Genomic DNA, 12,841 nt, shown 5'->3' with positions numbered 1-12,841 from the left:
CGGACTTGTGCGTTTGAACGAAAGAGTGTTTTTAAGACTCAATGCCCAGCTCACAGCAACCACAGATGAAGCTCTTCTAGCGGTCTCTCGTGGACAGGAGGACTAACTGCACACTTCACAATCTGTTCTCAAAACCCCGCAATGTACACAATCATTTAGAGAGGTAATAATACTAAATAAACTCACAGTCTGATGTATTACCATGCTTTGCTCCACATCCAAAACTCAAGACTTAACCACTCAGCTGACATGATATAAAACACAGTACTATGTCACATCGAAACACTGTTAGCTACCTTGTCAAGTTTAAATAACTGGCACTAAACTGGGATAAACACTTGAAACATGAATCATGACATGGACTTGGAGGTGAAGCACCGGTAAGTTAACCCTCCATTAGAGCAGCTGGAAGTTATTCTTGACTGAAGTAAAGCCTGTTTTGTTACCGTTACGGTTGTTCAAAGTTTGGGCTTTATGTCTTTCACAGGCCCCTGCAGACACGAACACTGCAAATTAGCGTAAGATGTAAATGCTGTGGCGTTGGTTCATTATATACACGATAGATAAATAGAGGTAACATGCAACTTTTCTCTGAACTATTCACACGAATCACTGTTCGTTTACCAAAGTGAAAAAATTAGCTTAAAAGAAAATTAAGTATACAACGCTGCTAGCATGAACTTTAGTAGCCGCTGAGGTTAAATTAAATCACGGTCGCTTGCTGTCACTTTGGCTTCTCAATAATCTTTATCTAAATGGCTAAAACAATATTCTAGCTAAAAGAAATGTGAAGTTAGTGAGTAAAAATCAACTTAACAAAAGCAGTCTTTGATTCTGCCGACTGACCAGGTGCGCAGGTGCCGCGGCGACAAACAGCCGTGGGACGTAATGACGTACGAAACCGCCCCACGTGGACTTACGCAAGCTTTAACGATGCTAACGCGCTAGGTACACGGACACCAAGTGCGGAATATTTCCACGAACAAAATATGAAAGACAATTTACAGCCAGTGAAAACATTAATCTAACCAGTCAGTTAACCTTCTGTGACCAACGTCATTTTTTGGCGCTTCAACTTTTTATGAAAATCCAGGCTAACCTGGATTAGCTTGGATTTTCAAAACATGTAGGTTAACATAGCTATCCTTTTTTTTTTTTTTTTTTTTAAACAAATTTTTATTTTTATTTTTTGATTTATGTAATTGTAATACAGAATCGGAATCTAACAAGGAAAAGTGTTTTTTAAAAAAAGGGAGATTCAAACAAGTCAAACTTTTCTTTTTTATATTTTCAAAACTGATCATTCACATGGAAAGCAACACAAAAAAAAGTACATAAAACCAAATCTAACAGAGCAAAAAAGGGGAAAAGAAAAGACAAAAACATATTAATGTTTCCTCTAGAATTAGAGGAAACATCAATATGTTAGTAACAGCTGAGAGTTATTGATGATAGGGTTCATGGAGAAACTGGCCATAAATAATAGCTTATTAAGCTAATAAAACTTAAACTTAGAGGAATGTTTTTCATGTAATCAATAAAAGCCTGACATATCTTGTAAGGTTTTAACCTTGTTTCTCTACCAATGTGTAATTTTCTCTAGTTGCATGGAACTATTAATTTTCGCAACCCTCATTCTAACTGCGACAGGGCCTTCTGATTTCAGTTTTATTTTTCCATTCATTTGAATTCCTATTTACATCAAATATTTATTAGAGGCGAGAGATGTTATTTCATTTCTATCACCAGCTCGTAATTTGGTTGTTCTTTAATAAGAACACTAACTTGTTTTTGTCAGTCTGATGAGAAACACCAAGACACTTTTGTCAGGCTGAAATCATTTTAAATGATTTTGAAATGTCAGTTCACTGCGGTTGTGTTCACGGTGCGTTTGTGTTTCTTGGTGCATATGTGTGAGTACACACTTCCTGTTTGACACGTTTTACCAGGTGTGTCACAGCATAAATACCGCCTGATTCAACCTATCCTGGTTTCATTTTGAGATAGTGTGTCTGTGTATGCACAGGTGAGTGGCTGCTGGGAGTGGGGCAGTGAGGAAATTGAGAAGGATATACAGTGTGTGTGTGTGTGTGTGTCGTCGCTCTATAGCTTTCTTCCCTCAAGTGTATGTGGGTGTGTGTAATCACATAATGCTTGGGACGTGTTTGCTCAGTAATCTCTGACTGAACCTGTCTGTTAGGTGTCGGCTGGCTGGCACTGACTTGCGTAGGTATGAGGAGAAATCCAGCACAGTCCTGAGAGAGGAGGGGAACTGCAGCACTTCTGTGGCGGACACTCTCCGAGGAAGGAAACTCTCACACGCACCCTCGCCAACACCTGTAAACAGAGACAGTGGAAGAGGAAACCTTTGGAACCACAAAAGGCTGTGGTGGAGGGAGAAAGACAGAAAGGAGAATGCTTCACAATGTGAAATAGCCTGGAGGAGATTCTTCGACTGCTGTTTGACCAATGGGTCTGAGTTTCTAATGTGGCATTTTAGGCTCTGGGATGTACAAGATGTTGCTGTGTATTTCAGCATCGCATTATATATTTGTGACCTAGGTAAGCATATCCAACACATCTTTAGAATCTGTTTTCTCTCCAGAGCACTGACATATTTGGCTATTGTGTTTGAGAGCGTGTCTATACGACAATCCTATATTTGTTCAAGCCTAAATACATAGGGTCAGACTAAGAACCTGGCAGGAGCGAAAACTGGAGATAAAACTCACAGTGTTTCCTCAGGTTCTGTTTGAGTTAACTTCCATATCAGAGCTGGTAAGAATTTTGAAATCTGTGTCATGGAGATTTGTTGCTTGATGTTTTAACTGTGATACAAGGATTAGCACTTTCTCCCACACAGTCTTGTTTCTCAGTCAGCTCTGGTATTCTCAGGGGGAATTCTTTACCTGTGTTTCATTGAGCAAACACACCACCAGCAGAACCAGATCCCCCACTGAAACTCCTGTGAAAATATTTGATGAGGGGCAGCCAGAACAGACGAGGCCAATACTACAGACTCCATTCAAACTGGTACCTCTCAGCTCGTTTGACAAGTTTCATTCTTCCAGCAAGCAGCTAGTAATTTGTCAGAGAAACTAACAGGAAAGCACATTTCTGACTGGAATTTAGTTCAAATGAGTCTCTGAGTTTGCCAGCAACAGTCATGATCAAATATTTTCTTTTATAGAGCTGTATTGTGTCACGCACTGAAATGTTTCTGCTGTAATCATTGTCATGCCTGGATGAAGGGTGAACATTAGCTGAGAGTGTGAAGGGTGAAGGTGTTAATCATGCAGTGTGAAATATTTGTAAATACTGCATTCATATCTGTTTACAGCCACATGTACAGACTTTGGCTCCATGCCTCTGTGTTTATCTGTTGCATTTGAAAAACATTTCTCAGTGAATCTAAAATCCATTTCTTCACTCCTCTTCATCCTTTTCACTTTGGAAGCTGGAGCCATCTCCATCCATTCTCCTCAGAGGGGCCTCACCAGGTCAGTGCAGGAGGATGTGTTTTTCTCAGTGGATGTTACCTGCAATGGGATCCCCACCATACAATGGACCTTTATGTCAGGAGCAGTGAGCCGCACCATAGGGACGTGGCAGCCTGGGGTGTACACGAACATAACGGTGGATTACAGCAGCAGAGTGCAGCCATACGATAATGGATCCATGGGCCTGTCAGACCTGCGGTTGCAGGATGCTGGATACTACGTGGTCACTGTTACAGAAACAGCAGGAAGCAGCAGGGATGCTGGGTTCATCCTGAAAGTGAACGGTGAGCTGAATCTTGGCTTCTGTGTATGTTATTCCTGATGCAACATTTTTTGAAAATGGTTTTCTTTTTACATTAACACCCTGGAGTCATAGGTTTAAGGAAATTAGCAGCGCTTGCCTTCACACTCTTACATCTGCTGCCTAATTCAAGCAACAGAAAATCAGACTGAACTTCCCTTGGGGATGAACAAAGAATCTATCTATCTGAAGCAAACCAGATAGATGCCAAACAAACGTGCCAAACAATTCCTTAACAGAATCAACTAAAATAAAACTAAAAAATCATTTGGAATTATTTGCCAAGCACTGATGGTCCTAATTCAAATCTGAAACAATAGCTACAGTGGCATGCAAAAGTTTGGGCAGCCCTGGTCAAAATGTGAACAGTTAAACAAGTGGAAGATGAAATGATCTCCAGAAGGCATAAAGTTACAGATGACACATTCCCTTCCCAGCCAGGAGTCTTTCAGTTCTTGTTTTGTCCATTCCTCCTTACAAAAATCTTCCAGTTCTGTGAGATTCCTGGGCTGTCTTGTACGCACTGCTCTTTTGAGGTCCATCCACAGATTTTCAATGATGTTTAGGTCAGGAGACTGTGAGGGCCATGGCAAAACCTTCAGCTTGCGCCTCTTGAGGTAGTCCATCATGGATTTTGAGGTGTGTTTAGGATCATTATCCATTTGTAGAAGACATCCTAGGCAACTGCTTAGAGGAAACCATGGCTGCTGATTGTCGGGACAGGGTCACAGGAGTCTGGGTATTGATATGATTGAATGATAAAAGTTGGTCTGCCCAAGTTTCCCATACATGTCTGCTGATATTAAAAGCAGGCTTATGAGAGTGTGTAACTGTGTGAATGTAGTCAGGGTGTTCCTGCAGAAGAGAGCTTGACTCAGTGAAATTTTACCTGAACAAGTAAAAAAGAAAAAAACAAACACCAGTATCTGTGGAGGCAGTGAAAGTGTGGAGTGACATTCTAAACATTGCTGTATGTGCCTTTCAGATCAGGGACTTGTAGTTTATCTTTGTTATTTATCAGTAAACAATATGAGCATTTATCTGTATGTCGAAGATAAACATTACATCCTGATACAAGATTTTAGTGTTAAATGGGTGACACACATGTAAAAATAGTTATACATACTATTTACACACATACTGTCAGACTGTGTTTTTTACACGATGATGTATTATTTCTTACATTTCCTAACACTGGAACATAGTGATTGACTTCCTGCTGCTGCATCTCAGCACACAAGCTGTGTTATTAACACGTTTGTTTTGTGCTGACATCTCTGGGAAGTAGCTTGTGCCCAAGGCCTTTCTGTTGTAAGTACCTGATGAAGTAAATATGATTTGGTTCTTTTGATTTGTCCCTGTCCTCCAGAGGTGCTGTATGAGGATCTTCAGTACCTGTCCATCGCTGCCTTAGCACTGGCCTGTTTGGCTGCCCTTCTCATGCTCACTATGTGGCTCCTAGACAAGGCCTACAAGAGGATAGCGGCATGGAGACGCAGGACACAAATGCCAGGTGAAAAATAAGTCTCTGATGTACATGCAGCTTTATGAACAATGGTATCAGTTTGTAAGAAACATGACATGATGAACTTTGCACTAAGGATCAAACTTCACTTTGCTGCTTGATGGGAGGAAATAAATTTTAAACAGGGATATTACACACAGGATCCTAAAAAAGGCTTGTTTGTCCTGCAGCTCATAGTTTACTCAGCCTTTCTTTCTTAGTGTTGCTGCATTGCGTGAAATGTATGAATATGGCTTGGTGGGCGTGAACGTGGGTTGAAGTCATGTGTTGAGTATAAATATGGGTGTGTTTTGAGTGCAAAGGTACAAAGGAAGTTCCATTGTGACTGTGTTACACCTGTATGTTGTGTTAACGTCAGTTTCTGTACTAAGTTTAATTCGTCCTTTATGCAGAAAACGATGCCACAGAGCTGCAGCCTCTTTGATGGACGTTGAGCGGTGCTTCGTTCCTGCATGAACTTGTCAGAGCTGCAACACAAAAAAAGGACCATTTTCACAATTTAGATGTACATAAATTGAAAATTATAAATAATTTTTTTAGCAAGACGGGAAGATGACTCGTCGGTTATGAAAAATTGTATTATGTTTACATTTTGCATTGAATGCACATGCATTTACTGCTCACTGCTGATGATTGAATGGAAATATATCGCTCATGTCATTGGAAAAAAAATACAGACTGTATTTATTGTCTAAGAAAATTAGTTGTGTGATTTTCTTTCACCTATGGCTTCTTCACCACAATCATCCGAACTTGAATCAGGCTTTGAAAAAACATTGAATTGTACAGCAGGTAGTGTGTAATAATTGTTGGGTGGTAGCACTAAAACTTCACACATGGTTCGTCCTTAAAGCAGATGAATCAGACAAAGGCAAAATGCTGAAATAATCCTCTTAAAAATGTATTGAAGTGTTAATCAGAAAAACATGGAATTCAAAGCTTTATTCTTACACTAATAAACACCTACAGACTTTTCTTTTTATTTTGTATCAGGCTGTTTGAGGTACATGGTACATGTGCTCGACACCTTACATTATGAAAAACAGAGCAGGCAGCACTAAAGGTAATGTTTAAAAAGTCCATGAGTTGGACAAAGGAAGGAAAAGTCACATTATTAACAAAAGAGCCTGTGGCCTGCAAAACCTCAGTGTTTCTACCCCTTTCCACATGTTGTGGCTGATTGTGTGTGGGAGTTGTCGGTTGTCCAGTTCACTTCCAAAGGCGTCTGCGGACAGAGGCTGTAGCTAAGGACAGGGAGTCAGTGCAGCCATGAGGAGCTCCATCTTGTAGACAAAGTTTCGTCCCTCCATCCTGCTCCAGTGGACCTCTTTGTTGGGCCCCCTGAGGTGGCTCCACTTGCCGTCCTGGATGACGTCGCTCTTCGGCAGTTCTTTGGTCTGGCTGCGAGGGAACTGGACCAAAACTCTGCACCCGCTCTCTGGGCCATTACGCACTGAACACACAAACAGACACACACATTCTCTGTTAGTGACTAAAATCTGCCTATGGTAATAATAATATATCCATGTTGAATTCTCTGCAATTTAAGGTTATGAGGATATTCAGTATTACTTTACCACATTGCCAACATTAATTAATGATGTTGATAAGAGTGTTGATATATTCCCAGAGTTACTTTGTGGTGAAGTGGTGTGATTTTCCTTCTCCACGATCCCTCAGCTTGTACCAACCTGTCTCTTAGATTTTGAGAGATTTCCTACTTCTCTCAAAATTTTCACAACAGCCAGAGACTGGGAGTGGCTCAGCTGTATTCAGAGCTACAAGTTACCACACAGAACGGCATCAATAGCCCCATTATTCAAACAGCAACGTGTATCTCTGCTGCCTTGTATTCTGCACATTTAGGTCCCAATGTTGTTCTTATGCCTTTCCCCTCCTGTCACTGTTGAATGCCAGTGCACACTGGTGAGCCGTGGAGGAGGAGCCTGAGATATTGACACAAGAACCTGATGAAACTAACAGATCAGCATTATTTAGTTATCGGACCAGTTGCACTGGATAGCTGGCATTTAGTGGATTAAGAAAAATAAACCACAATAGCAACAATTAAGCTTCACAAACAGTTGATTTTAACAAGTTGTTAAATAATTGATTGTTCTAAGATAAAGAAGAGCTTATATATGATTATAAATATGTATGATCATACTTTCTTTATGAATTAACACCTAAATACAACAGAACAAAAACAGAGAAGTGTTTATTGAGTATTTTCACCTCAGAACCAACGTCACTCGTCTCACCTGAGATGGCGTACTCTCCGTTAGGAGAGGCAACAGTGACAGCGGAGGCGTTTCCAATGCTCTCCACTGGGCCCAGGCCTACATGGTTACTGAAGCTAAGGACATGCCAGCCCATCACTTTGGCCAGCTGCTGAACTGCATGCACCTGATGCTGCGACATCTGTAGTAACACAACATGGAGACAGGCAGGCAGGGACACACACGTTACAGGCACAATTACGAGTAGCACCGGACAACAGTTAACAACCAACAGGTCCGCAGCCATACACACTGCTTCAAGTAACAACACCTTCCTGTGCGAGGAAGACACCTGTGATACCTGTGAGAGAAGGAAGTCCTGCAGCTCCTGTTCCTGGTGTGACAGTGTGATGACACGTCCGTCTCTGTGCACCACCCTGATCTGCTCCACACCGATGTTCAGCTGCAGCTGGATGGACCTGAAAGCACAAAACACATCAAACCTCGCCTGAGAAAGGTCATACATGTCAGTCAGGTGGAATAAAACCTGACACAGACCGAGGGAACAAAAATAAACATATTTCTGCTCATGGTATTTTTTTGTAAAGTCGACACTATTTCTAATTTTCTAACTGGACTGAAGTAAAACTGGAAGAAAAAGTATACCAGGCTTCCAAACTGCTTTCAGTTCACATAATTTGAAATGTAAAGGCTCTGCAGATATGAAAAGCAGCTCATAAATACATTAGCAGTTTATCTCCTGTTCTGCTCTGATTCTTCCCTTATCCTTCCCTCTTCTCCCGCCTCCTTCATCTCCTCTACTTACTTGCAGATCTGCTCGTAGCCCTGAGACGTGATGAGCACCTTGACGCTGGACTCATACACGTCGTTGATATTGGACCAGTGAGCCTGGATCTGGGGGTCTTCGATTCGACTGGCCAGGCTGTCGATGGTTCGTGCCGTCCTGGTCACAGATGAAAACATTAATAGTGCTGCAGTAATAATACCAGGATAGTTCAGCCATTTTTCAGCTAAAACTAAACACAAAAACATTTTTAACAAACATTATTGCTTAGGTCAGAATTGAAAAAATATTTAAGAGCTTTGTAAAATTAATCTAATTCTTTTGAATAGTTTTGAAAGCATTGTAATACATACAGACACTCTGGTTTTGTGTTCTTAAACGTATTTTCCTGAGATCACACTGAACCACCTCAGTGGCCAAATGTGGTAAATATAACTCATCTGCAGGACATGCAGCCACTTCCACTGCAAACCATGGCTGATAACAAACCTGCCACTTTGCATTTGTAATTTGCATTCTGTACTTCCAGTAGTAATATATAGAGGCATAGCTGAATGTCTGTGGGCTGCCAACATGTTTGCAGTTTAAAATGTTGTGATACAATGACAATGCAATAACAACTGTGAAATAAAATGTACCTGCTCCGTAGGAAGATGTGTTTGGCCTGTTTGATGATCTTCTCCAGCAGCCCCTCATTCTGCTGCAAGCTGGAGATCTCAGCCTTGTCGTAGGCCAGCGGCCCCGCAAGCCGCAGGCGTTTGTGGCCAAAGGGGGCACTGGCAGGATGTGGCATCACCACAGAGCTCAGCTGCTGCTTGTGGAACTGTAACAGACATTAGGCTGTTCAATACAATGAGCATTAATAAAAATGAAAGCTATTAACATATAAACCATTATGAATGTGTCTGTTTTTATCATGTTTCAAGCCAAACTGTCCATGTTAGACAATAAAGACTGAACTGTAGTAAAACTAGTATTTATAGAATCACCACAGGGAGGAAAGACGTGAAATGTCACCTCAAATCATAGTAATAATTTTGATATTATGATATAAGAGCTCATAACACTATACGACAGCAGCCTGAGAAGAACTGCAGAGTGACTTCACACAGTGTCTCACCTCTCTCATCATTTGATGCAAGTTGTGTTCCAGTACGTAAAGGTGATCATCTGGTTTGGGTTTCTCTGGAGACGCCCGATGGTTCTTCTTCTCCCCTGTAGAGTGGCACAGTGAGATGGACAGCTGCAGACCTACAGAGGGGGATCATAAGAAGAAACAAGGAATGAGTGCGTTTGGTTGCACCTCCATACAGAAAAGAAAAATCAACACTGACTCGAGAGCCCAGTGATGATTGATGATTTATAATGTTTCATAATGGCAGTGGCTGTACGCAACCTACAGTATGTATGTGTGTATAAAAAGCCACAAATTGACACAGTCTGTGTCCTTACACAGAACAAAATAACGACCCCATCTGTGCCGAGGTTTTCCATTTTTAATGTTATCAGGAGCGTTCTGACCTGGGAAGGGCTGAGAGATGATCTGATTCTTCACAACAATGTGAGGGATCTGGGATTTAATCTGGACAGCTTCCCTGGACAACTGGGCGAAGATCTCCTTACAGAGCAAAACATTCTGAGCCGCCTCTAGTTTCACATGCCATGGCTGGGTACCTGGTCAGAGAGGAAGGAAAGACCAGGTGAGGGGAACGGGATAGAGATGAACAATGATAAAAACGTGGAACATGGAGAGGAAGGGAGAATAGGGACATTTCAAAGGTATGATGCTAATCAGGCGGTCACTAAACCGGTGTAAGAAGTTTAATGCCTATCAGAAGACGTCCTGTCATGTCCGTGTGTAATGGACCATACCAGGTTTGGTTTTTGGGGGTCTCCTGAACAGGCTGACAGTTCCTAGATCACCAATGTCTGGAGCTTGTTTCTGGATGGACACCTGAAGACATAAACAGTACCGCACTATTGAAAAAGCATGAGAAAATAATATTCCCTTGTGCCTCAAGACTGTGTTTTAGTGGAACGTGCCACAGACATGTTGATTCATCTTTCGATTCCCTCTCACCTTGATATAAGCAGATCCCTCCAAATCACTGGGGATTTGGACATCAAGGGGACAGTAGTCCTCTGGGATTTTTTTGTCCAGATCAATGTCTGTGTTCTTGATCACCTCAAATGTGCCGTGGTGAGGAAAAAGAGAACCTGCAAGGGTCAACAGTCAGAAAACACATCAGCTTGGGATTAGACGACAAGTTAAAAGTGTCCTTGTGTTACTTTGTTTAAAACAAAACAAAACAACAACTATATTTTATAAAAACCATTTACAGAGTTAATTTAGAATCCATCAAAAACATATCACCTGCGCTCCGGTAGCTGAGGTCTCCCAGGATCTTGTCTCCTACTTTGCGTAGTTTCCACTGTGAGCGAAGTCGCAACAGCTCAGAGTTGAAGTCCCTCTGTCTCCTGTTCTCCTGGTTCTCTGCTACTGACTTAGTGAGCTTCTCTGCTCCCTTCAGGAGGAGCTGTGCTGCTGTGGCCAGTGATTTCTTTTTACTGATCAGCTGGAACACCTGGGGGGTCTTCACAAGGGGGAGAAAATGCTGTTATGAAAGAGCAGCAGATGGAAGCAACTATGTGTGTCAAACTACTTGCCAGCCTAGGTGCACATATCCATCCATTATATATACCACTTATCCTTTTAAAGGTCACAGGTGGGACTGGAGCCAGGCCTAGCTGACTGTGGGGTAGAGGCGGGATACACCCTGACCAGATAAGTCTATCACAGGGTTGACATAAAAATACAAGCAACCATTCATGCTCACATTCACACCTACAGACAATTTAGAGTCACTGATCAACATAAGCTGCATGCAAATAAAATTCTATTCTATTCTATTCTATTCTATTCTATGTCTTTGGACTGTGGGGGGAAGCAGGAGAACCCGGGGGAACCCATAATAACATGAGGAGAGCATGCAAACTATAAACCAAAGATGAATTATCACATCTGAACATTTTATCAGTGCTACACTTGCACGCTATGTGCACAATATTTATCCAGTATTGCCCCTCCTGTAGATGTTTTTTAGCAGTTTACCTTCCCGGCTGCTGGATCCTGAGGCACTGGGTCTAAGGCCATGTACTTCTTCTCCTTCACCACACTAAGTACGTCATAGAGTACGCACATCTCTGTCAGGGCACTGCGCAGGTTGTTACGCACTGAGTCCCAGGGCCAAAGAGACGGCTGAAACTTCACTGTGCCTGTGTAAAGAAAACTGCTAATCAGATTTTATTCTAACAGAAAAAACAGACCCCACATGACTCCGTTATGTCATATATAAGTACAGTTTGTTTGGAATCCAACCATCCATCTGTCATTTATAGACGGTTATCCTGGGCAGAGCCATGGATACCAGAACATTCTCATTCTGTTGCAGAAAGCAGTATCTTTACCTCTATGAGGACAACGCTGACAAGGAGACCTCTTCTCTGTAATAGTGGTTTAAACCTGCTAAGCAGCAACCTGAGAGCTCTAGTGAATCATCTAGTCATTGATCAGTCAGTCAGATTAACAGAATCCAGCTGTGAATCTAAATTCTTCCTGTCTTCTTTTGACCATTTGACCATATGTTACCTTCTTCTTCTTCTGGCTCCTGCTTGCCCCACTCACGGTCCCTGGGTTCGCCCTCGACCCCATCCTCCTCTGAGTCAGATCCCTGGCTGAAGTCAATCCTTTGTGCCAACTTTGCCAAGTTCTGGGACATGGACAGTGGGGGGACATATGTCTCTGTCCCATCCAGGGCCACTTCCTGCACCTGCTTTTCACAAGAGGACTCAATGCTGACCCTCACTGCTGGACCCCCGGACATGATGACAAGGCTAAGGAGAAGAGGAAGAGCAGAGACGGTCTGTTGGGGAATGAATGATTTGTAAGACCTGCTGAGACCATACTTGGGATTTTGATCCCTTAGGACGATTCGGAACCTGAGGGTTTGTCTTTAACACTTATGATTTAGGAGTAACTAACTGCATTGTGTGCGACTGTGCTGCATCTAGCTAGCCACACAAGCTAGCGCTAACGCTTTGCTAATCTAACAGATTAAGTCCCTCAGAGCTAGAAATACACATAAAACAACATAATATTTTATTCGAGTAAATGTTACCTCTTATATTCAGTAGAGTCCGAACAATAACAGGTTATTCACTGGAGTTGCGGTATGTTTTCCAGCAACGTCGAATACGGTTCATTCTTCTCTCGCTGTCTGCACCGGAATACACGCACTCTACTGCCCCCCCCCGACACACACACACACACACACACACACACACACACACACACACACACCCGGTTATAGTTTTACGTACTTCGTGTTACTTTATTTTGTTTTTATAGGTAATTCGTTGTTTTTAGTTTAGTGTATTTCGGGCACCGTGTTTTCCGAGTAGGAAACTACTTAATCCATGGATAGGAACCAA

At 42.1% G+C, this 12,841-nt stretch overlaps 2 protein-coding genes across 2 annotated transcripts; one reads left to right on the top strand and one right to left on the bottom strand.

The window, feature by feature from the left end:
• Positions 1-2,002: 2,002 nt before the first annotated feature.
• Positions 2,003-6,141, top strand: LOC121187633 (V-set and transmembrane domain-containing protein 5). Its single transcript, XM_041046966.1, has 5 exons — positions 2,003-2,026; positions 2,201-2,562; positions 3,458-3,784; positions 5,171-5,314; positions 5,719-6,141. Exons 1-5 carry the CDS (start codon positions 2,019-2,021, stop codon positions 5,748-5,750), a joined length of 873 nt encoding a protein of 290 aa, XP_040902900.1. The 5' UTR covers positions 2,003-2,018; the 3' UTR covers positions 5,751-6,141.
• A 112-nt stretch (positions 6,142-6,253) lies between these two features.
• On the bottom strand, positions 6,254-12,661 carry med17 (mediator complex subunit 17). The gene is made up of 13 exons (XM_041046965.1): positions 12,529-12,661; positions 12,000-12,244; positions 11,463-11,626; positions 10,725-10,944; positions 10,431-10,567; positions 10,223-10,304; positions 9,872-10,024; positions 9,471-9,601; positions 8,989-9,173; positions 8,372-8,509; positions 7,907-8,024; positions 7,588-7,747; positions 6,254-6,779 (listed from the first exon to the last, which is right to left on the bottom strand). The coding sequence occupies exons 2-13, from the start codon at positions 12,232-12,234 to the stop codon at positions 6,571-6,573; spliced, it is 1,932 nt and encodes a 643-aa protein (XP_040902899.1). The 5' UTR covers positions 12,235-12,244; positions 12,529-12,661; the 3' UTR covers positions 6,254-6,570.
• Between the last annotated feature and the right edge of the window lie 180 nt (positions 12,662-12,841).

Source organism: Toxotes jaculatrix, chromosome 9, assembly GCF_017976425.1.
Source record: "Toxotes jaculatrix isolate fToxJac2 chromosome 9, fToxJac2.pri, whole genome shotgun sequence".
NCBI classification, from domain to species: Eukaryota; Metazoa; Chordata; class Actinopteri; family Toxotidae; genus Toxotes; species Toxotes jaculatrix.
Note: the sequence above shows the minus strand (reverse complement) of the source record. Positions and strands in the feature narration are given on the sequence as shown.

Coding starts and splice junctions, on each gene's coding strand:
- LOC121187633 (XM_041046966.1), top strand. Junction 3,785..5,170: donor GTTCATCCTGAAAGTGAACG/GTGAGCTGAATC, acceptor CCTGTCCTCCAG/AGGTGCTGTATGAGGATCTT. Junction 5,315..5,718: donor ACGCAGGACACAAATGCCAG/GTGAAAAATAAG, acceptor TCCTTTATGCAG/AAAACGATGCCACAGAGCTG.
- med17 (XM_041046965.1), bottom strand. CDS start 12,234: ATGTCCGGGGGTCCAGCAGTGAGGGTCAGCATTGAGTCCTCTTGTGAA. Junction 10,945..11,462: donor AGGATCCAGCAGCCGGGAAG/GTAAACTGCTAA, acceptor CCCCTTGTGAAG/ACCCCCCAGGTGTTCCAGCT. Junction 9,602..9,871: donor CATCTCTCAGCCCTTCCCAG/GTCAGAACGCTC, acceptor CCCCCTCTGTAG/GTCTGCAGCTGTCCATCTCA.